The sequence below is a fragment of the Pleuronectes platessa genome, chromosome 8 (assembly GCF_947347685.1).
Source record: "Pleuronectes platessa chromosome 8, fPlePla1.1, whole genome shotgun sequence".
Classification (NCBI taxonomy): Eukaryota; Metazoa; Chordata; class Actinopteri; order Pleuronectiformes; family Pleuronectidae; genus Pleuronectes; species Pleuronectes platessa.
In genome coordinates this window covers 8,233,895-8,257,785 of record NC_070633.1, presented here as the reverse complement: position 1 = coordinate 8,257,785, position 23,891 = coordinate 8,233,895, and the positions used below count along the sequence as shown (strand labels likewise).

Here is a 23,891-nt window from a genome sequence, read left to right as displayed (position 1 = left end):
ACGACAATTAATCCGATAGTGTTCAACGTACAATCAATATATTGGCAAACTGGCTTCAGCCACTAAGAGACTGAATGGGAGACGAGTGAAGTGTTGTCTTTGCTGTCAGCTGCAAACATGAAGGCAGTATGAAGTGCTAATGCCAGAAACATTTATTTTGTCTCATTTACCCTCAAAATTAAAATAACCACTTAAACAAGATCCTGTGCAAAAGATATGTTTTCATTCATGATACATGTACAGTTTTGTTTTCATATATTTCTATGTGATTGATCCAGGCAGGATTTGCTGAACAGCTAATTTGAAGTACTGGTTTTAGTCTGTTACACAATGAAAACATTTCATAACGGTACTATACGGAGGTGGTAAAATATATCCAAGCTGACTTCGGCTCTTGAACTTGGATTTTACAGCACCAATACGAAGTTGCTTTATACGCCCTATAAACACTATACTGAAGGGTCTTGTGTTTTTTGGAACATCGACTCTTAACATTTTGTTGTCTTTTTTCTTTTGTGAAATGCCCCCAAAGCTGCCGGCTGGCCACAAAACACAGAGTATATTGTCAACCACGATTTTCCATAGCCGGGCTCTGTACGAATTGTTAAATGTGCATGAGTCCCAAATCACAACAGATATCTGTCTCTCTCTCTCTCGCTTTGGTGCTTATGTCCTCTGCCTCTCTCGACCCAACCTCTTCAGTCTCGCTTTCCCTGAGCCCCACTGCTCCTCAATAACACCACAGTAATACAGGCACACAGACGAGAAAATACATTTTGTTTGTGCTAGTACGTGTGTGTGTGTGTGTGTGTGTGTGTGTCTGTTTGCGTACATGTGTGCATAACAGAATGCAAGAGGGAGGCTAGAACCATAGAAAGAAAGATTGCAATGTCTATAGAGACACTGAGATCACATTTCAGCTAATAGTTTTCCAATCTTTCTCTCTCAGACACCAGGTTAGTCGGCTCAGTATGGGTCTGTGTTTGTTTCTGAGTATGTGTCCACACACATATCTAGTACTACATTCATCTATGTGGATGTGCATTCCACTACAGTGAACTTGATGGCTTTTGCTGATATCTCTATTACTGTTCCAATCTCCAGCTTTTGTCAGCTGTGAAACTGTATCTGTTCCTCTATCCTCTATTCGTGTGTGGATGACTGTGTGTACCTTCTACACACACTGAGGCCTTTAAAAACCATTGTTCTAACATTAAAAACATAACAAATCAAACATTCAGGTGTTAATAGCTATGAGCCACCTTCAGTGTATCCAGATGTGGCATTTTCACTCTGAAGGAATTTGTGATTTGAGGAGTAGGATCCTCAGCAAATGTCCATTTAGGACCTGGTGTGCTACAAGTAAAACACACTTTTTGTTCTCAAGTTGTATTCATACCAGAATTGGTAAGATAAAACCCATCCAGCAGGACAGACTGGATTATTGTCATTTTACAGCTAACGTGGCTAACGGGCAAAACACAATTCTCTATAGGGAGAAATCCAGATATCCTTTATGTAACGATTCAGTTGCTAACTTCAAACATTGTTGAACATTTTACCAGAGGTGGGGAACATTAAATAAAAAATACACTCAACCTCGAGTTTTACTCCGATACCCTTAGGCATTCAAATATTGCAGCAGATTACTTCTCCAGCTTTTACCTACGGGTTTAGAACATTCATTACTCAAACCTGAACTGATTCTGTCCTGTCAGTCAACAAAAAAGTAAATTTAATTTGCCCCTTTTCAAGATGTTTGTGCAAATGTTGAAAAATATATTCAAAACCGATAAAATAAAAAGATTCAAATTAGATTCAAATCCAATAAATGCAGCGTGCATCAAGGCCCAGTGTTGCAAGGATAATAAACCACAACTGATTTTCTTTCCAACCTTTGTTGTTTCTGAAGATTTTGTATTATCTGTGTGCTTGAAATTATACAATAGCATAAAATCTGAATTAGGACATGTAACAGCCACATCTTCATCCAGGTGCCAACAGTCACAGGCCAGAGTTCCCCTTTGTATAACTCTTACCAACCAGATTTATTCAGTGGAACAACAGAAACACTGCTGCACTGTGGCTGAAACAAGTTCTATGTAACGTGAAAGTAGTGTTTAGCAATTCAATATTTTGACTTTTCCACCTCTGTTTCATTTTGTTTTGCCTGTATTATATAACCCAGGTCATACTCAGATTGACTTGACATTACAGATCCATCTTCCACAAAGGTGAACTGGAACTCACTTCTGGAACTGAACTGGAGCTTGTACCAGAAAACAGACACACACTGTCTGTCTCATCAGTCACCTCTTGTTTTTTTTTCCAAAGTAAATGAGATCTACAGCGAATCCAAGCTGAGACTGAGCTGTCACAGTCACATCAGGTTGAAGCAAGGGGGCAAAAAATGTGGGTAACATATCTGTCAGTGTTCATTTAGAGGTTTCATATAAAGGACAGAACCCCACGGATGCTAAAACACAACGAGTCCTGATTTTTATTTCTCAGCCAAACTGTTCCTGACCTTATCAAGACTCTTAAAGTATCAGATCGGACTTTCTTGAGCTTTGAAAACAGAGATAGAGTCAGAGTCCGACACATTTCCGAAACCTTAGATTCTTTAAAATGTCATCGACCCAAAAACAATAACTGTGTGCCTCCAGAAAGCATCTGAACCACCGCTCAGACTTGAACTGAGCCTTATACAGCATAGCTTCATTTACATTCAAGGTCTGTAGGCTAAGGAGGCTGTAATAGACAGTGACGGTCTATATTACTGCTCTGCTGCTTTTCATTATGCAGCTAATGATTCCCTGTCAAGTTCTATTGTAAATGAACGAGGGGCAAAAAAAGGAGTGGGAGGGCAACGGCGGCAAGAAGACTCTGGAGCGAGAGGGGAGGAGGAGGACAGCAGATACATACTGAAACATGTGGCGAGAGATGTCGAAAAATGTGTGACAACAGATTGAAATAAAGGTTTTTGAATAATGTATAAAGCTTCCCTTGTTATGTATCCAGTGGCCTAAACACAATTTACAGAAAAAAAGCAGTCATTGTTTCTACAGAGTACAGTTCAAACAGATGAGAACCTACATGCAATTCATATTAATTCAAATCTAACCCTAACAGATTGCATTGAATTCTTTTAGACATTATCGTTGACAAGGATAAGTGTCATAATTATCCTTTTAGTTTCCCACATTTTACTTTATTGTGAGATCAACAGGTAAAGAATGTCGGTGGGTTTTCAGAATGCAATGCACAGCCTATACCTAGTGGATTTATGGCACATTTTGAATATGGAGAGATCATTAGAGATTGCATTTCGTGGCCACAAACTTTTAGACATTTTCACAATAAATCAAATTACTCGCTTTCTCGCCCGTAGATAACTGAGAAGAAGCTTTATTCTTAAAACAGACACTAGTGCGATAGTGGTCTTTTCATAAAACTCTCCATGCAACAAAGTGAAGAAGCTTCCCCAACAAGTCCAATGGTTTCTTTTATTATTTAATGAAGCAATTGATTCAAGCACTTGTAGCGACATGGGGAGGCTTGTCGGTGGCGAGTGTACGTTCCCTATAAATTGTATAGCAGCAGTGCAGCACGCCGGTGGAGCCAACATGGCGGTTTAATTAACAATGCAGTATGGCCTGTACACTGCCACCATGAACAGCTCTTCTTTGGGTTTAATAGGGAGAGTATATCATTCAGGCTAATTAGAATGCCAATAGCTAGTCTCCCCAAGCCTCAATACCCACACACATGCAGGTTTCCATGCACACACATATGGCCCTACATTATTCACTGGTAATTACAATGTCGATATACAGCTACACAGCACTGCGCCCTCATACTCGCCAGCGTTTAAACACACACACACGTGCACACACTATCCTTTAATTGCCCTTCAGTCGAATGCTTTAGCACTTCACACACACACACACACACACACACACACACACACACAAAAACATACACACGCAGGCCCACTTGTGCATTCGTCCATTCAGACTCCCCATGGAGCAAAATCTGCCACACTCTCACCACCCCCCCGACTGTTCTTTTGGGCACGCAAACACACACGTATGCACATATCCCCACTCGCACGAGAGGTCAAAGACTTGGTAGCAGATTCATCAGTGTCACATCTCACACGCTCTTTTTTTCTCCAAGATTCATCCCTCTCTTTTTCTCCCTCTGTCTTGTCCCCAGAGACTCTGGACAATGAAAAGCCATTTACTCTGTTGCTTAACTACACACCTCGCCATCGCCAAGCAAAATAAATCCCTGCGCCAGGACTTCCTATCTTCTGATTGGGTTGTCATTAGCGTGGTATGATGGGTTTATAGTATGTGGTGTTTGACCTTTACGTGTTTTATAACGGCAGGATAATTATTTTTCTAATGTCCTCTTATATCTCTGCTTGAATAGTTGGTTTTGCATCTCTTGTGATTTCATGTTGGGCTTATGCTTAATAGCAGAATGAAGATGCTACTGTACACAAATTAAGTTTAAGTTTATTATTATATTGTAACCCACATGCATAAAAGGACATTTTTATGGCAGATATTTTGCCATAGCAGAATATGTGTCCAGTTGAATTACTGGTAAAATATGTGGAAAATGATTAAACCCAGATTGTTTTCCTCTGATGTGATTCTTTAGTTTGAATATTTAATGCAGCTTCAATAAAGAGCTGGAACAAGCCACCTAATTCATGTGATGCTGTGGGTGAATATGAAAACGTGTTCATGTTAAGTTGTTAAGATAAAGGGCCTGCCCGCCCACAGAGCTGCTTTCAGTGATTGTGGCTGATCAGACCTTTTGCTTTGTGGTTGACTTTTTGCCTTTTGTCTTTTACCACAGACCTTTTTTACAGCAGACTTTTTAACTCATGACAGCAGGAGAGGTACAGGTGCAACTACCAACTTTTACAATAGCTCTGTTCCATTAAGGATCGCACAAAGTCCATTAGTCTGCATTTACAATTGCAAACCATGAAACCTGTTATTTTGCTGCTTTCACGCAAATACACACTTTCATCCCCCAGGCCATAAGACTTTTAAACTCCTCTGAGCTGCAATAACTCCACCAAACTAGCACCGTGACATATTTGCATATTGCACCATTGCACAAATTGCACTATTGTTGTTTTATTTTCTCTTCAGCTGTTTATATATATATTTAGATATATATATACTTTATTTTCCATTTAAAATTTTGATATTCTATTTTATACTATTTCTATTTTATATTATAGGTTGTATTTGCTTGAGCATTGCTAGAAGAGAGCCTATGAGGCAAGCATTTCACTGCCAGCGACTGCTTAATGTTATTGTTGTGAATTTGATAATAAAAATCTTGAATATTGAATCTTGAACACTGTCTGCAGTGAAAACAACTATTGATACTTTTTATTTTTTTATTTACAGTAGACATTTTTTTTAGTTTTCATAGCCCTCTGACCGAATCCCCTTAATGAACTGTTATGAGCTCTCTTCTGTTGTTTTTTTTGCTCTGTAATCTTGCAATCTGTAGTCAGAAAGGCCTTTTGCAACATCTAAATAGCAAAGGAACTTGATGAAAACCTGTTGGCTAACATTACTTCCTGCTGTTTCTGAAGTCTGAAAATATTTCTGAGACTTGTAACCATCTGGATAATAAGTTGTATTTCCTGAGTGCAGCCCAAAATGGATCACATCTTTGCTCTCTTTGTACAAAAGCATGACCACACGATTCTGTATGAATACTTTTGGTGCAATCATGAATTTTGGATCACATTGTATGAACAAATGGCTTTTTGGGCCCAAAAAATGGAAAATGTCTCAAATCGTTTAGATTGTGCAGTAGAATTTGGTTTGAAGGATTTTGGAAATGCCTTTCGCTCAGTGTAAATAACGCTGGTCGTGCTTCTTCCAAACATTGACAGATATGTGATGTGAAGAAAATGTGTGTTCAACCAGGGACTATGGCTGAGAATTACGTAACTAAATCAGTTTCAATAAGAATAGGTTTGTGTGCTTGGTTATCATCCCATTCACTCTTAATATAAACATCCAATCCATGGCACAGAAGTGGAAACACTTATGCGTTTGGATCAAGGCTGTATTTGTGCTTTAATTATCATGTTTATTTTCCACTTAAATGGTCCGATGTGTTGAAGCCACTCAGCCGTCTGACCTGCCACTCTGTGGATGAACCCTGAATGTTAAATTAACGTGAACAGCCAACTGGCAGCTTTGAGACACTCGCAGCCCCGTCCAGGCCAGCTGGAAAAATCTAGTTTTCTATTCAATTATCTGCTCGCTTTGTGCTGCTCTCCTCTTCCCTTCTCCCCATTGTCATCCCCCCTTTTCTTCCTGCTGTCACCCCACCTAACGTTTTCCCTTCTTTCCCTGCATCCCCCTTCACTTCTTCTTATACCCGTTGCTTCTTCTTGCCTCCATTCTCCACTCGCTCTCCCCTCTTCTTAAATGTTTAATATTTGTTCTCTCTTCCAATGACTTCTCTTAACTTCTCGCCTCCTTCTGTTCCTCCACTCTCCTCCCTCCTCCTCTCTGGTCCTCCTGTCCCTGCTCTCCCCTCCTCTGATCTGCTCTCCTGGCTCAGGCCCAGTTAAATTACCAGTTGTACAGAGGGATGGTGACAGAGTGCAGAACTTAATTACACACTGGCTGACAGCAAGGACTTCATGTTAGATTTTTCCCTTTCTCTCTCTCTTCTTCCCCTCCCCTCCCATTCCCTCATCTCTCCTCTCAGCATCACTTTTTTCTTCACCCTCGACATTCTCTTTGACTGCACCCCCACTTATTAATGCCTGTTTAAGACCCTGCGCTCCATGCTGTTTCTATGTGCTTATTATTGGTTTGGGAAGTCTCCGTTTGGGTGGATGGTTGTAGTTGGAAAAGGAGGTGGGGGGCACACTTTAAAGACCCTGTAAAAAACCTAAACTTGCTTTTCAAAATGTCAGTCAAGCTTCAATGCTAACACTTTGTAGCCATAATTTATGAGATCATTTATGCTGCTGTTACAAGGTTAATAATGGCAAGTAAAGGATCACATTTATGGGCCTTGTCATCAGATTATACACTTGTTTACATGTCAGAACAAATATCCAGTGCTATATAGAAGTTATCCCATTTCGAAAATTGGAGAGATTTGCTTGGAGGTAGTCTCTTCATTTTACTAAGACAAAACGTGAGGACAATTCCATTCAACATCAGTTTGAATTTAGCGGCCTTTATTGTTTACACTGGTGATTCTTCAAACAGGGCCTTTCTTTTGGAAAACTTCAAAAAACACTGTCATCACGTCTCCATTGCAAACATCCAAATAAACAGATGTTCTCATCTTTTTCATTTGTGTGTGCAGTACCTGCCTGTGTTGTGATAGTGAACAATAACTCAAACTGACAGGTAGGCCGCTGTAACAACTGATGAGATGATTTTTTCTCCCCCAAAATCAAAGACAACAATATTAGCATGACTGGTAAATATTTCAGGATTTAGAGAAGTTTTTTAAAAAGTAGTGGTTTTCTCAGACTTCTTTATATTGCTGTCAATGCACAAGACAGATCTTGTAAACAGCATATTGATTTTCTGTCCATCCCGGCTTGCCTTGTAGATTCCAGTTGTTTATAAGAAGCCAAATGGCCTCGCTCCTCTTCACATCTCCCTGATCGTTTCTAAAAATCCTCCTCTTGGGCTTCTCAGGGCGCCTGGCAGTCAGGGAGTAGATGTCCTTCACTCAGACTGTATGTCTGGATGATCATTTACAGTCGATGCAGGTTAGTTCTTTCAACATGCGAAAAACTAAATGAGCGTCCTCTCACAAACTGGAAGCATTTGTGGACTCTTATGAATCCATTCTCCTGCTATGCTCTTGTCCGTCACAGCAAATTACAGAACAGCAGCATTAGTGGCAGCTGTAGCAGAAACATGAGAGGTGGCTGCAGCTGGATACAGCTGTGCTAGCTTAGCTAGCACCAGCTGAAGCTCCATCACTGGGACCAGCAGCAGCTGCAGCTCTGCCATCACAAGTAACACTGACAATTGTCAAACAAGCAGTGTCTGATTGCCATAATTACAAGTAGCTGCAGTGCGTGGCTCTTCATGAGTGGCAGTAGCAGTGTGTCTGACTCCATCATGTGTGTCAGTGGCCCATGAAGGTCCAACGGCATAAGTAGCTCCACTCATGTCAATGCCATTGGAACGGACATTGTTTGAGACTAAGCCCTCAGAATCTCTGGTGACTGAAGCACTGTCACAACAGCTTCATCACAGTCTCCATCAGCGGCTGACTCTTCATTGCTGGAGATCTCTGTGTCTGAACGTCAGGACATTGCTGGGCTGTCTCTGAAACTCAATGTGACTGGTCCTACATCACAGGAGTACGTGGGGTAGCTATGCATCATCCTGGTCACTGAAACTCTCAATGTATCAATCTATTGAACAGAAAATGGAAGTAGATGGATTTTTTGTGACCAAACCTGGGAAGGTGTCTATAAAAAAAAACAATACTTGTATCATGTAGGGTCTAGTAGGGTCAAGTCAATGAGCTCTGACTCAGTTTCATTGTTGCTCAAATAATCATCAATTCATCTGAATTGGTGTGTCGTCAGTCATGAACCCATCAGCAGCAGCTTTACAAAAGCTTTGTCTGTCATTTCGTTCTCTCGTTCTCATATTGTGTTTTTGTCTCTCTCTCTCTCTCTCTCTTCCAGGTTGGGTGGAGCGGGAGACATATTATTAACATTCATACAATCTCCATGTGAGTTGCGTGTCTGTGAGAGGGAGTGGGTGTGTATGCCTATGTTTGGGAGGGTAGAGCTGTGTATGTGTGTGTGTGATTGTGATAAAACTGTGTTGCAGGGTTTGGCTGGGAGTAAGTCCCCTCTCTGTATCCAGAGACTGCCCCTCTTTAAGGAGGTGTGGAAATGCCATCCTGTCATCATACTGAAGAGTGTCCCATTCCTCTGATAGCTCTGTGATGCCTTGTCCTAATGTCAAATCAGCATTGAAACTTGTGACTCAAGCCAATCATCTTCTTGTATTATGGTGTCTTCTTCAGACTTCATCACAGACATCCCCTGCAACCCTGTCAGGTGTTCTTCTCTGAACAAAGCATGTGATTGGCTGACAGCTTGTCTGAACATTCTATAGGGAGGAGGTTGTTGAAATGCCATTACACATTCCAGTCACCAGATATCAATAACTTCAGATATGGGGATGCCCGAGATCACCTGTGGAGCCCCACAGCACGCTGTCCATGTCATCCCAACTTTTTAACTTCTCTGACTCGGTGAGCCAAACTAAAACTACTGCTCTGACCCTGAAGGGCTGATTCTGGTCTGGGGCGTCAAACGACACAAGTTGCTCATGTGTGACAGAGCAGATTCCATTAAAGTCAATGGCGTCCAATCTCTGCCTCTACAGCTTCTAAAAGCTCCAGTCCGGCGTCTCAAAGACGAGACAAGAAAGTTCAAGAGCCTGATGTAAGTTGTAGTGATAAACAGAATAAATGGTATGGTATATAACAAAACTGCCATGTTGGGGATAAATACATTTAGCAGCAAGAGATCTACAGAGATTTACCAAAGTTGATAAGCTTCCATCAGTTTTCAGTTTCATTTAGAGATATATCCTCTGCATCAACAGAACTTTAATTTGAAGAGTGATGCAATTTTTCAAACCGACACAAGGCCACAGATGTATATTCAACCACTGGTTATTTCTTGACATGGGTTATGCATAATTTTCTCTCAGTTTTGGGTGGCCCTTGTGTAAAAACAATGAATCTAAACAAAAAAATCTGTTAAACTCTCAAATCCAACCTCCATTGGCTTGCAAATGTAATAAGTTCAAATTTATTCAAGTTCAAGTTCACCAGGTGATGCAATATTTAGATTTAGCTGACAGATAACCTTGCATCACTAACCTGGATGGAAATGTGTGAGTGGATCAAGCGTCATATTTTATAGATTGACCTTCTTTTATCTTCTGTCATTACATTTCAGTACCCCCTCTCATGTGTGTAAATAGCAGTGTGCTTGAATGTGCATTTATCTGTGGTGTTTGTGTGTGTTTAGCTCTTTCTCAGGATATTGCTGGACAGCAGTGTGAGAGGCTGATCCTGTGTGTATTTCATCTTGCACATATGTGTTCTCTCTATGAATAAGGCAGGTGTTCCAACATTCATTTATTTCCAGGCTTATTTGTCCAACGCAAATGTAATCGGTTTATTTATTAGTGCTGCCGCTGCATATGTGGGCTTGTTCATGCACGTGTGTGTGTGGTAATGTACATATCCGTGTGTGCATTAAAGATTTGTGCGAATCCTGCCGTGAAGCTGTGTTTTTATAATTCATCACACTATAATAAATTGATGCCTTCCACTGCAAAAGAGATTGAGATAAAGACATAGAAACAGAGGGAACGGACAGAGGAACTGATCTATCTATGTGTGTGTGTGTGTGTGTGTGTGTGTGTGTGTGTGTGTGTGTGTGTGTGTGTGTGTGAGAGAGAGATGGAGAAAGAGGATTTGATAATTTAAAGCCAAAAGAGAAGAGAACAAGCAAAATTTGGGAAATTTGGACAAAGAGAGGGAAATCTTTAGGAAACCAGTTGACCACAGGAATCCATTACACCTTATAACCTTGTGTGTGCACCCTTATCTAGAGGTGTGACAGTGATAGCGTAGATTTCTGCATGCTTAAGTCTTTCTGGGTATTCTGGGTGTGTGCGTGTGTTAAGGAGGTAATTAATAGAGGCCCGTATATGGTCTCTTTCCCCTGGGCCCCCTGTCCAAATCCATTAGTGTCAAGAACACACACACACACACACATACATTCTCATAGGTCACTTTGGGGGACCATAAGAAGACTTGCATTCAGTATCTTACTCTAACCACTACATGCCTTACCTTTACCTTAAACTAACCTAAACCACTGACTTCAGCAAGCATGCAAGTGGCCAAATTGAAGTGTTACTTTATCCTGGCTTCTAAGTCCATTCATGAATTTTAATTATAAGTATTATGTTACTTTTTATCCTTTCCTGTATAATAAATACTAATAAATATCATGAAGTTAAGCTATAAGCAGCCAATAATCGGCCAGTGGTTATGAGAAAAACGAAATATAAACTATACTAACTCCATGTACATTTGAGGACAAATTGATTTTTTAAAGGCTTCTTATCCTAAAAGTAATTTCTTCTAACATATTTCAACTTCCTGACAGTAATAATCTACAAATATGATGAGAAGAGCCCTTGGACACAAGCGGCCTCCAGCTTCACAGAGAAGTCTGTTCTCAAGTGAAGAGTTTCAACATCAGACTTGTGTAATTTGCATTGAGAATCATGAGTGAGATTTGTGCATGTTCCTGCTCACGTCAAATTCTAATCACAGCAAAGCAGAGAAAATTACTTTAGCTGTATATAAATATTAAAGCTATGTAACCACAGGAAAGATGCACATTTTCTAAGACATCCATCAAGGTAAAACTAGTATATGCAGTGGATATAAAGACTGCTGATGGACGGCAAAATCTGTAAAGCCTGTTTCCTAAATGTTTTAAGTCCAGTATTGTTAACGTTCATGTTCACTAGCTTGCAGTTTTCTTCTTCAGCAGCTTTGTTGGTGCAATGCTGAGCATATTAGCTATAATATATGACAGGGTGCTTTAGTGTTGCAGGAAGGGGTGGAGGGCGCCCCAACAAATTACTTTCTGTATTTAGAAAAAAGTTTGATATTGCTTCATGAAAAATATTACAACCTACGTGCATCAAAAGTGACACAACAAATGTGTCTGAATTTCACACTAGTCATAAAACACTAACAGTCATACATTTATACAATGAAATACTCTTGCTTGTGTATATACACTTGTTTTATTAGTATTTGTGTGCACTTTAGGTGTATGAACATAGAAAAATGTGTATGCGTGCATGTGTGAACACATGCCGCATGGAACCCTTAGGTGTGCAGAGTCAAAGCGGTGTCAGCTTCTATCAATATTTGACTGCAGAACCAAAGACTGGATGAATCTTTAATATGACCTTGGAGCTCACCAAAGACATGAAGACATTTGGTACGAGAGAGAGAGAGAGAGAGAGAGAGAGAGAGAGAGAGAGAGAGAGAGAGAGAGAGAGAGAGAGAGAGAGAGAGAGAGAGAGAGAGAGAGAGAGAGGACATAAATTAGGCAGAAAATAAAGGTGATTCAACTTTCTTCATAGGTTTCAAAGGTTTGTTAGAAGAAAAACTACAAATCATAAAGTCGATAATGATAGAGGCAGCACAATGAGATCAGATGGGGAATCCTCTAAAATGGTGTCTGTAAACAAGATCACATCTAAAACCCTCTGGTCCCCATAAAAAAAAAAATGTTTCTTTTGATGTTCACTGTAACATTTTTTAAGTCATACAACAAATTACAATGCGCTGGACAAAAATATGAACCCAATATTTTGGGGGACACCTTTGGAGGCCATCACTGTGTGAAAGCTCTTTGTGTAGCTCTTAATGAGACCTTCTCACTTTCCAGATTCAGCTGGCAGATTGTCCCACTCCTCTAAAACAAACTATTCTCACTACTGTGAGTTTCAGCTCTTCTCGTGGATGTTCTGTTGGATTAGGATCAGGACTCACAGCAGGACACTTCAGAACTGATGTGACTTACCAGAAAGCTCTTTTTGGGGGGAGGGGGGGGCTGTCCAAAGGACATTCTCCCAGAAGCATTGCAGCTTGTCAACTTTCATTTCAGCAAACTCCAGTCAGGCTCTTTTCTTTTTCAAAACTGTTCTCGTCCGGGGCCTTCCTCTTTCATGGAGTCAATTTTTCATTTTTTTTCCTAAGTAAATATTTCCCTGCTGAAATAATCCTTCTTTAATCTGGGGTTGATTTGTCCCCAAGTCCAGTGAGGTTGGCCACAGTCCAAACATCATAATAACATTAGCAGCTGTGGTCACACGGACATCAAGCTGCTTGGGGACCGACCTGTAGACTTTGATGAAATCATGCCTGGCAGTTATTTTGTTTCTTGATGGTTTGCTTGGATTTTCACTACAATCCACCTTTGTACATAATTTTTAAAGGGGAACCAGTAACTTTGTCAGAGCCATTTCAGAAGATCTTGTGAAAAAGGAAAGAATTATTATCTTTATAGATTATTGTTCACAGAAAGCAAAAGCTGTGAAGGTATGCTCATCAAAAGAGACTTTTAATTTCACTCTGCTCAGGGAGAATAGGCTTTTGTTTCAGCAATTTGGTCACTTGTTTTACCTTTTCACTTTTCCCTATTCCAGATAAACAGGCACCTTCCTTGACATCACTAACTGATAGCAGGGAGCCCCTTCTAAAGCCGATTAGACAGCAAAAGACAAAGTGGAAAAAGTGAGAAAGAGAGGTCATGGGAAAGACAAAGTACCAGGAGGAGAGGCTCTGTAGAAATACAGTAAAAATGCCAGCCGAAGATGAATCAGTATTAGCAGAGCAGTGACGGGTTTGGACCGATAGCTGCTGAGAGATTTCTTTCTTTAACATTTTACTAAAACCAAAAAGATGAAGAACCCGTTGAAGTCTCATTGGACTTTACTTCCACTTCACTTTTAAATACTTCTGTCAGGTGAAAAAAGTTTGTTCTTCTACCTCTCAAAAAGAGAATGTATACAATTTTACAATATAACTATTGCTTTTACAAAACTTGAAAGCATTACTCTATGGATACAGTTACAATGTACTCCCAGGACTAAATACGGGTGGTTTGGAAACACGTTATCAATGCTGGTAAAAGGGTTCATGCTCATCCCGCCCCCTGTGCCTGTGTCAGTCACGACAAGTGAAAACGTGATAACACATTAGGTTATTGTGTTGCCCTGGTCTCAGACGATTACCGAGTTTATATGTGAGGATGAAATGTAAACAACCATAAATCCTGTCTTTTCAACCATGTTAGATTAGAATAAAGGTCCTTCAGAGGTATGTTTTGATTCTTTATTTAGTCTTTATTAATTGGCTGATATTTCTAGTTGTCTGATAGAAGAAACACAAAGCGGCAGCTATGTATGTTGGTTAGTTACCTGACCACGGCTAAAGCTAAAAGCTACAGTATATGTGTTTCAAAAAGTGTATCCGCAAAGACATACACACATGCAGGCACTGTTACAAGTAAAGGTCCAACTCAAGTGTCTTTGATGACAGAGCCACTTTTAATTGTGAATTCAGGACACTGCAACACATTTTGGTTAAGAAAATATAAAACACATTATATAGCCGATTCCTAGTCCTCATGACCAGATCACAGTGAAAGCGGGATCCAATGTGTCAGTGGTTTTACTTTGCATTAATAAACAAAAAATGTGTGTAAATCATAAAATCTACAGTTCAAATGTTGTATGTACTGGACTCACTGCAAATACAAAAATAAGTACATGTTTTTAATATTGCTACTATCAATACTTCAGACCTTTGGAAAATGCATCCTGAAACTAACTTTGGAGTATAATTCAAAAAAGCCTCATGATGTTACTTGCATCACTTACCTGAACCATTCAGTATCCCAGGCAATACAAAACTGCCTCGTTGTTTCTCCCCAGCAGCTGTAGTACAATAAGAACGTATAAATGTTGAATGTCTCCTAGCCTCTGCTCTGTTTCTCCTGTTCTCCGTCACTGTCTGCGTTCTCCACACTGGTGAATAAGTAATTTGTCTTTTTGCCCTCAGCACTCTAAGCAGCAAAGACTAGTGGCAGAGGAATTCACAACACTCCCAAAACTAACGTGAAATCATTTGGGATCTTGTGCATAGGACGCTACTTTGTCTTTTTGCACTTTCTACATTATTTCTGTTTTTAATTTTTTTTGCCGTTTCTTATCATTTGTTAAATCTACATTTTTCTAACAGTCATCTTTAAAGGAAGCTGCTGCTTCACAGAGCCTGACATTCATGTTCATTGTGCAGCAAAGTCGATTACAGCCAAGCGTGAAAACCAAGCGAGTCAACGTTTTACTGTGGAAAATTTGTCTGCATCAGAAGTTCGAAATCTGCTCAACTTCAGGTGCTTTCTAACGCAAAATCAGCTGCAGTGTGCAGTTACACAGCGGGTGTGTATGTGTGTGTGTGTGTGCGTTTTGTCCTTGTTTCACTCAAAGCAAGTCGGCACACACACAAACACACAGTTTTTATGTTATAATCTGTACAATAAAGACATCGTAACACTAAATGATGACACACACACAAACACACACTTGCGCAGACACAGAAACCTTATACTCCGTTATCTCTCCTCTGCTTTGCATGGTCGGAGTTAATTTGCGATTAGATCATACTGAGATTTATATCACTCTTTGATCTGAGGTTTTAGCTGCATCAGAAAATGCAATCACACGCATACACATGCTGTACACACACACACACACACACACACACACACACACACACACACACACACACACACACACACACACACACACACACACACACACACACACAAGGGCATTTGCTGGCACTCAATCACCCTGACGCACACACACACATAGCAAACCATCTGTATCAGCACCTCATGTGCGGGGCCAGCAGCACAGAGTCATTAGAGACTTAAAATAAAGAGGGAAGGAAAGAAATACAGAAGACACAAGTAAAGAAGTATGACTAAAGTGTAGTTAGAAGGAATATAGAGAAAGTTTAATATGTAAAATTGACAAGTTACCACTACCGTCGGATATCACTGCTATGCCTTTCCGAACAGTCTTGCTGTTACTCCTGTTTTGTTTCCACACCAAAATCAAATGGGTTCTTTCCTGACCCATCCACCAAGTATCTTGATAATATGTCAGCTAGTTTTTGTGTAGTATTGCTAACAAACCAACCAACAAGCAAACTGACAGGGGTGAAAACATAACCTGGTTGGCGGAGGGAACTAAATAATGCAAAAAACAGCAGTGTTTGTACTGAGAGCACATTCAGGTTCACTCACTAGCTTTATGTTTCCTTTGTTTGTGTCTCATTAACTTTCTTCCTGTGTAAGCCTTGCAGGGATTTAGATAAGAGTCTGCATTAAATCTCTCTGCTCAGATAATCTATTGGTTCTGTCTGGTTCAGCGACACTGTTAAGATCTGGCCTCGACTAAGAAAACCATGAGATGAAAACCAAAGATGAAAGGAGAACTAAATCGGAGTTCCTGTAATTACCAGTGTCGCAATTAATATGTATTATGTGACTGCGTGTGTGTGCGTACATGTATGTGGTGTCATGGTGTGACTGCAGCCATGTGTGTATGTGTGAGTGTATATGGCTGCCTGAGTGAATAAGAGGGAGCGTGTGAGAAAAGGTGTGTGTCATTTTGCATAACAGGGTCTAATATGTGTGAGTGTGGATCCACAAATGTGCCTGCATGACTTCCAGGCAGTATTTTCAACATTTCCATGCCTGGGTAGCAACTGTCGAGCTCATTAGCACTTTTCAGTAAAATGGGCTAATCAAAGTAACAGTTCTGCCCGTGTGTAGATGTATTTACTTCACTGCCATTAGCGTCACTCCGATTTCTCTTTTTTTACCATGCAATGTGTACAAAGGCTTAATTACGGTAAAAACACATTTTGGAAATGAAAACACGCATTTTGAAAAAAACACAGTTTCCTAAAGACAGAGTGAAGCAAACAAAATAAAGATGCTTCCAGACATGGCATGAGATGTCTGAAAGTTTGTGTGAAAATTAATCATTCTATTGCCCTTCACTCACTAGATCACGGTCAACACCTCAAGAGGAGATATAGGTGCATCATAGGTCAATATCCTAAAACGTCCTATGTTTACGAATAATTCTGACTTTACACATACTTGCAGGATCTCAGGATCTCACAGCGAGGATCTCGCTGTGTAACACCTTGTAAGAGCATTTTGAGGTATTCACTGAGGATTTGTGGCCATTTAAAAAGTCTTAATTCAAAGACCAAGCTGCAGTTTTACATAACTAAAAAGGATGAACAGCAGTTGAGGCATTTGCATTGTGTTTTAACATGCAGGAAAAGCAGGTGTAAAATCAGTGGCACTATTTCACTGTTTCATCACATACATAGAGAGAGAGACAGAGAGAGATGGAGAGAGAGAGGCAGAGAGAGACGGAGAGAGAGGCAGAGACAGAAACAGAGAGAGAGGCAGAGAGAGGCAGAGAGAGAGGCAGAGACAGAAACAGAGAGAGGGAGATATACAGTACATAAGTGATGTATACAAAGGCATCAGTCTAGCAACTCTCCCAAACACTCTCACTCCTGAGGCCTTCATTTATAGCAACATAAAATACAGAGCAATATTCGGTATTTATTAGGCAAACCCTTTTTAAATATAGTATCTTAGCTTTTGAACATTCAATTCAAATAATCCAAAATACAGCTTATTCATTAAGAAAGATAATAATGTTCAGTATAAAAAGATTCTGGTTTGGCCATTATTCAGCCCTGCTTTATAGACAAGTGATTGGATTATACCACAAGATGAAGACAAGTATATTTCTAGAAATATTGTTAAGACATAAACATGACTGTAACATAAAATAATTATATATGTAGGCTGCTGCCATTTGAGTGTCAGTGCCTCCTCATTCAGAGCTTTGTAAACACATCTACACAGAGTCAAACTTTTCCAAAGAGAACTTTTACTAAGAGACTCATTGATTTTCATAGAATATTCTTGTAGATATATTTAGGATCAGACATTGACATGACTGAGGAGCTGGAACAAATGATATATTGAATGTAATTCAGCAAGAAGCACCACGCACATCCAATGATCAGCACACTAACGGTGTGAAGGGCTTGAGGAAATTTAAACAAGGTCTACAAATAGTTAATCTCTCTGTACACTACAAGCACACAGCTCATAATGTTGTAGTTTGTTTGTTTCAATTGTCTTCTTGATGAAATTGAGCTAGGAGCTGCCCAGATTGCTGCTTTGAACAGGTACGTGCAAATGATGTCCAGTAAATCCACCGCTCTTTGCTGAACTTTTTACCACAGCCAAGGTTGTTGTGTTTTCACCAATTTCTGCTTCTTGATTTCCATGTTTATTGGTCAATGGGCAATTCATTGCATCTGGGAAGGAGAAATTTCAGGAGAAATTCATCAACGAGGAGAAAGGTCTGTTTTAGATTAGAATATAAGATTCTTTGTTCAAATCTGTATGTAAGTACAAAACATCATGAAAGAAACTCAGTGGCTTTTCTTATAATTTCTAAGACAGCAAATTGTGTATTTTGACAGTCTTGGCTATCATTATAGCTATAACTATCATAAAATAGTTTAAAAGCATAGTTTGACCTTTTGGTGAATATACTTATTTGCTTACTTGCAGGGGTTAGATTACAGGATCAATGCCACTCTGGTATTTGTAGCTAAATCAAAGCCAGCAGGCGGATAAAATAAAACAAAGCAGAAACTTGATTGCTGTTATGCCCTAGGTGTTTTATAGCTGTGGTCTGAGCAAGGTTAACTGTTTCCCACTGCTTCCAGTTTTCATGTTTAGCTAAGCTTACTGGCATGCTTTCCTCAATATAAAATGTGTTTTTAGATGTATGAATGGCAAACTTGATCTTTATCTTCTTCTCTTTTCAATGATGAATGCGTACTGCCATTATACGTAGGAAACAAACTTATGATGTGCAATTATATAGATGTTGATACAGTAATTGTTCTCAAAGCAAATCTTTTCTAAATCCAAACTCATCACCAAGTGCTACAATTGCTGTGTCAGTTCATGTTGGTTGTTCATGGTATGCCGTGGCAGTCATTAAGCTTGTATCATAATAATAGAATACAATTTATAAATAAATATGATGAATATATTTTGTTTCACAATATTTTTGAACAGACTATGGAGTGATTGCAACTAAAGACAATGAAAATGGAGATATTTTTACTTGAATATGTTGGAAGACACATCACTGGCTTGGAAGGAGTGAATCTGTTCAAAAAGCACTCAGATGCAAATGCAACATTTTTGTATTTCTACTCCTTTCAAGGAAATGCTTTCTTGTAAGAAAAATTAAATAATATTTTCTAAATATAGATAATTCAGATATGTTAATGTCAATAATATTTCTAAACTTTAATCAAATATGTATATCACTATGCAGTGTTGACGGGAAACCGAGGATACAAGACCGGGCATATTCATCAATGACGATCACATCAAGCCAAATAGTAAAATCCAAATGGTGAGTAACGCACTCAAGTCACCCTGACTTTGTATTTCATATCATTTGATATTAAGAATGCATGACTGCAATTCAGATTATTGTGTTCATGCTTATCTGACCAACAGATACTGGATGAGCAGAAAAGACCACATCTGTGTCCATTTGCAGTCAAAAAAATGTGTGTACAACTCCGGAGACCTCACCTGTCATTGGAGACATGTATTTATATTTATATTTACACATTTTGTTACACACTAGCTCAGGGATTTCCTTATTTAGCGATGTGATCAGGACTTCTCTCATTCTTAACAATATTATGCATATGCTTTGTAAACTGGCATTCATTATTTTAAGCGCATTCTTGACACCTATAATGTCGAGTGGCACTTATTAGTAGAACATAAAATAAGGTTGTGAAAAAGAAGTAGGCATAGAGATCGTCAGTGAATAAACTTGAAGAAGAATTGTGTGCCCTGAATTTAAGCAATAAAAAGTGAGGGGGTGTTAGGCATGAATTCTGAATGAGATGACCCAAGCTTATGATTCGAGGTTTACACTTGCTATTGTTACGATTAATGTATTACATATCGTGGGAACTTTGTATTAATATCCATAATAATTTCTGTCTATAATAAAAACTTGAGGATTGATTTCATTCTATAAATGTTATTTGTTTCAGAAAACCATTGCTTCCTCCAGCGATAAGCACAAGCAAAAAAGTTAAAGATATATGAAGCTTGAACAGTTTGGCCACGGAACTGCTAATATGTAATTTCAAAGACATGTCTTAGACAACATTAATCATAATTATTCCATTGTATTTTAGATAGCCACGACACCCTATTCAAAATGTGAGAACAGGAAACTTCACTCTTCAATGTGAAGAAAGACTGATGAGCCAAAAAGGTATTATTACAAGATAATTTGGATCATTTGAAGAACGTCCTACCATTGAAGAATGCCTCTAGGCTGTCAAATGTAAGTGCCAAGAAAACTCTTTTGCAACAATGCAAAATTGATATACATTGATAAATAATTGTATGGATTGAAAAACCTATCTTGAAATCACTGTGGAAGTAACAGGCCCCTAATATGCATTTACAGGTTCCACAAGTCAGTCTAGATTAGCCAAAATGTTGTTCTATTTATTGAGTTTTCACACACTCCAAAGAAAAACACCTTCAGTGGATATACCTGCTCATGGCAGTAAACCTCAACAACCATATATCGAAGTGAAAATGTCCTCAAACACTGAACACCAACGAATCTCTGATAAGAATAATTACCGCCTTTACTGTCAGAAGCCGTACGCAAAGATTACAAGACATCTAAAGCGAAAGCACTCTGATAAAGCTGAAATAGCAAAGGCACTTGCACACAGGCAATTGGCTCAACCATGCACAATCTTCCCCTGAGCAAAATAAGAAGCACGGGATACTACCAACATAACTGTTCGGTCCTGTCCTCTGGAAAAGGACACATAATACCAAAAAGGCCAGCGACCCATCTGTCCACAGCAACAGACTATCTGCCTCGCAAGTTTTGCTTGGCTATGTGTGTCAAAACAGACCTCTGGAGACATTATAAGCGTTGCATACATAATCACACAATGAGAGTGAAAAGATCTAACAGCTTATCTTTGGCTGACTGTAGCGTTCGCCCACATAAATGTCCGCTTGGCTCTGCTCTGATCACATAATTGCTCTGTGCACACCTCTCCCACACACACATACAAAGACGGAGAGTGTACATCCAGAGAGCTTACACTGCAGGACACTCTGGGAGTTCTCACACACACACACACACATGCATGCATGCACAGAACCTGGATATATACCACACCCACACACAGACAGTCACTGTTCACTATGGCATGAAGTGGACTGTTCACACATGCTGGCATTGGTGCGAGCTAACACACACACACACATGCAAATACCAAACAAAAACTCCCACCAGCCCACCCACACGTCCGCATGTTGAAGAGTGGGTGTAAAGGAAACTGGGCAGACTGGGCAAAGAGTGACAGTGCAGTGAAACAAAGCTCTATAGTACTCTCTAGGCAGTTTTGTACCATTTTATGTCACTGGACTTGAAATGCTGGAATTTCAGTAAAAAACATGGAAAATGGTGTTGTTTTAAAACTTCTGACTTAGTAGGCTCAGTGTAAAAACAGGGGGAAAAAACAGTTGGCCTGGCTCTGTCTAAAGATAACTAAATCTGCCTACCGGAACCTCTTTATAAAACAAAGGAAAATAAAGGAAATGGAAAAAATGACCATTGACTACACTGGTATTTCATATCCAGATACAGTAACTTCCTTGAGTCTCAAATGGTTGCACGACCAACACAAGTTGAGATGTTCTGATACCAGCATCGGATACTACAGAAAATGTTGGGTAAGGAATCAGAAAGTACATAAATCTATGTAACGATCCCGTACGTCATCTTTAATGTATGGTATTACAAAGATAAAAACTGTATTTTCTTTCCCAAGAAATCACTTCTTCTTTGCTGCTTTATAACAGCTGTTGAGCTGTTGTTTTGGGGCAAGTACTGTTTTTAGAGCTGCAAAGTACTGGTTTCTGGTTATGTTGCATTCGCCAGCCTGAGCGAGATAGCATGTCAGCAAGGTGGAAATACTTCACGATGAAAGGTCTGTTATTTGATCACTCTGTATCAGCCTATAGGGGGGAAATTGTATCAGAAAAGCTAACTGGTAGCACATCGATATGTATATTAATCATAAAAATACATCAAAATTTCACGAAGAAGGGGAATAACCGTATTTTCCCCAAGGACCCATTTAGTGTAATTGTGACCGTTAGTAAATACTAATTAGTGCATATCTGCATGTGATCACCGTTTTCTTGCCGAGCCCAGCCCATTTTAACCCTAGGACACTAACGTAAAATGAGTTACACCATCACTAACGTCGGGTAAATGTACCCGATATAAAATACCCGATAAAAAATACCTCTCATCAAAATATATTAATTAACAACAACACATGGCAATTTGAAGTACTCTTCTTTTATATTCCCCGATACATCTCATAAAACAATTTTTAATATTAGTATTGAATAATAGAGAAAAATTAGGGGGTCGTTAAAGAAAAATTCCCCAAAAAATAAATAATAGAGCTGGGAACTTGTTCTTCGGTCCAGCCGTTCCTGGGACATGTCCGGTGAAGGCACAGTCTCCCTGCATCATTTACAACTTATATAAAATATTACGTTAGTGTTCTAGGGTTAAGCAAGAGAGAAAAACATTAACAGAAATATATAATGTGAAAATACTATAATTCAACTGAGAAAAGCAGTTAAAGCCTTTACAAGTCTTGCAGTAGTTCAGCAAAGCCCAGTAATGTAATTCTTTGATGCTGTGTGTGTTTGTGTAATTACAGAGGATCTCTAAAGGATTGTTATGGTTGCCACAAATTCCCCTGATTAAACTGCCAGGGCCTCCACTCTCACTTACAAGCAAGCAAAATTGTGAGACAGGATTACATTACAGGGGAATCAATTCTAACTGGATTGTTATAATTAGATGACCTGAGTTTGCTAAAATCGGGGAGTAATTTTCTATGTTTTTATCACTTTCAGGACTTGCTAACACGACAATAAAATTACAAATACTGCTGGTAATATTTATAACTCAAGACTTTCTATCCGTCAGATCATTTGGGAATCAGGAGGAACATTATTCAAACACAAAGCCAGCAACGCGGCTGAACAGGGAGTGTGGCTCACCTCGATGTCACTGACACTTAACCATACAGTATCATGCAAAGCATTATTGAGACAGCATGACATAACATTGATGTACTAATCAAACTCTCTGAGTGCTGTTGATCAGCGAGACACAACAAATCGATCGGGAATGAGAGACCATCAGCAGATCTGTCACCGGCTGGCTGCTGATACACAAATGAGCACAACGGCAGCGACAATGAAAGCAGCAGCCAGACAGGCCGATCATTACGCAGCCTCAGCAGAAAGGAAAGAGAGGCAAGAAAACACACACAAACACACACATCTATCGAAGCTCGAAGATAGAGTTTGGAGAGGCATTTTGTCTGAGAAGAAGCAAGAAAACGTACGCATCCATTGCATCGAGAGACATTAATACATCATCAAAGGCAAGAGTGGAGAGGACTGTCGGGGGAGAAGAGAGGGATCAAGAGCGAGGAGTGGAATGAGAAAAGACAGGAGGTGGCACTATCTAGAGTGTTTACGTAGAAAGAGACAAAATCCTCAAAACAAAAACAACTAAACCTGGGAACTTTCAACAAGAGAGGCTCATTTCCAGCAAATAAGCACGGCTGCAAGGGGAGACAAGGAACACCAAGGCCGCTCATCCTACCTGAGTTCCTCTTGGAGATGTACTTGACGTCATCACAGGCTCCCGAGGCGAGGAGGAGGAGGAAGAGGAGGAATATGATCTTCATCGCTGTATTCCTCACAGGCACCTTAGAAGAACAGGAGAATGGGGTTAAAACTTATCTAGACAAGGCAAAGTATCATTCTTAGTCTCATTTGTACCAGGTTATACAAAAAAGTGTCTTCCATGACACCAAACAATAAAGTGTGTTCAAATTATAACTCTGTCCCCTCACAGGATTTGTTCTCAGGTTTTGGAGACTTTATGCCACAGAATTACACCTTCATTGCTGGAGAGCTATGTGCCAACATT

At 39.6% G+C, this 23,891-nt stretch overlaps 1 protein-coding gene across 1 annotated transcript in view; it reads right to left on the bottom strand.

Moving 5' to 3' along the window:
* The window catches only part of il1rapl2 (interleukin 1 receptor accessory protein-like 2), a 296,408-nt gene extending 272,762 nt beyond the window's left edge, over nt 1-23,646 (bottom strand). The window contains exon 1 of the mRNA XM_053429016.1: nt 23,562-23,646. Coding sequence (XP_053284991.1) covers nt 23,562-23,646 — 85 coding nt within the window. The remainder of the gene's footprint in view (nt 1-23,561) is intronic.
* Between the last annotated feature and the right edge of the window lie 245 nt (nt 23,647-23,891).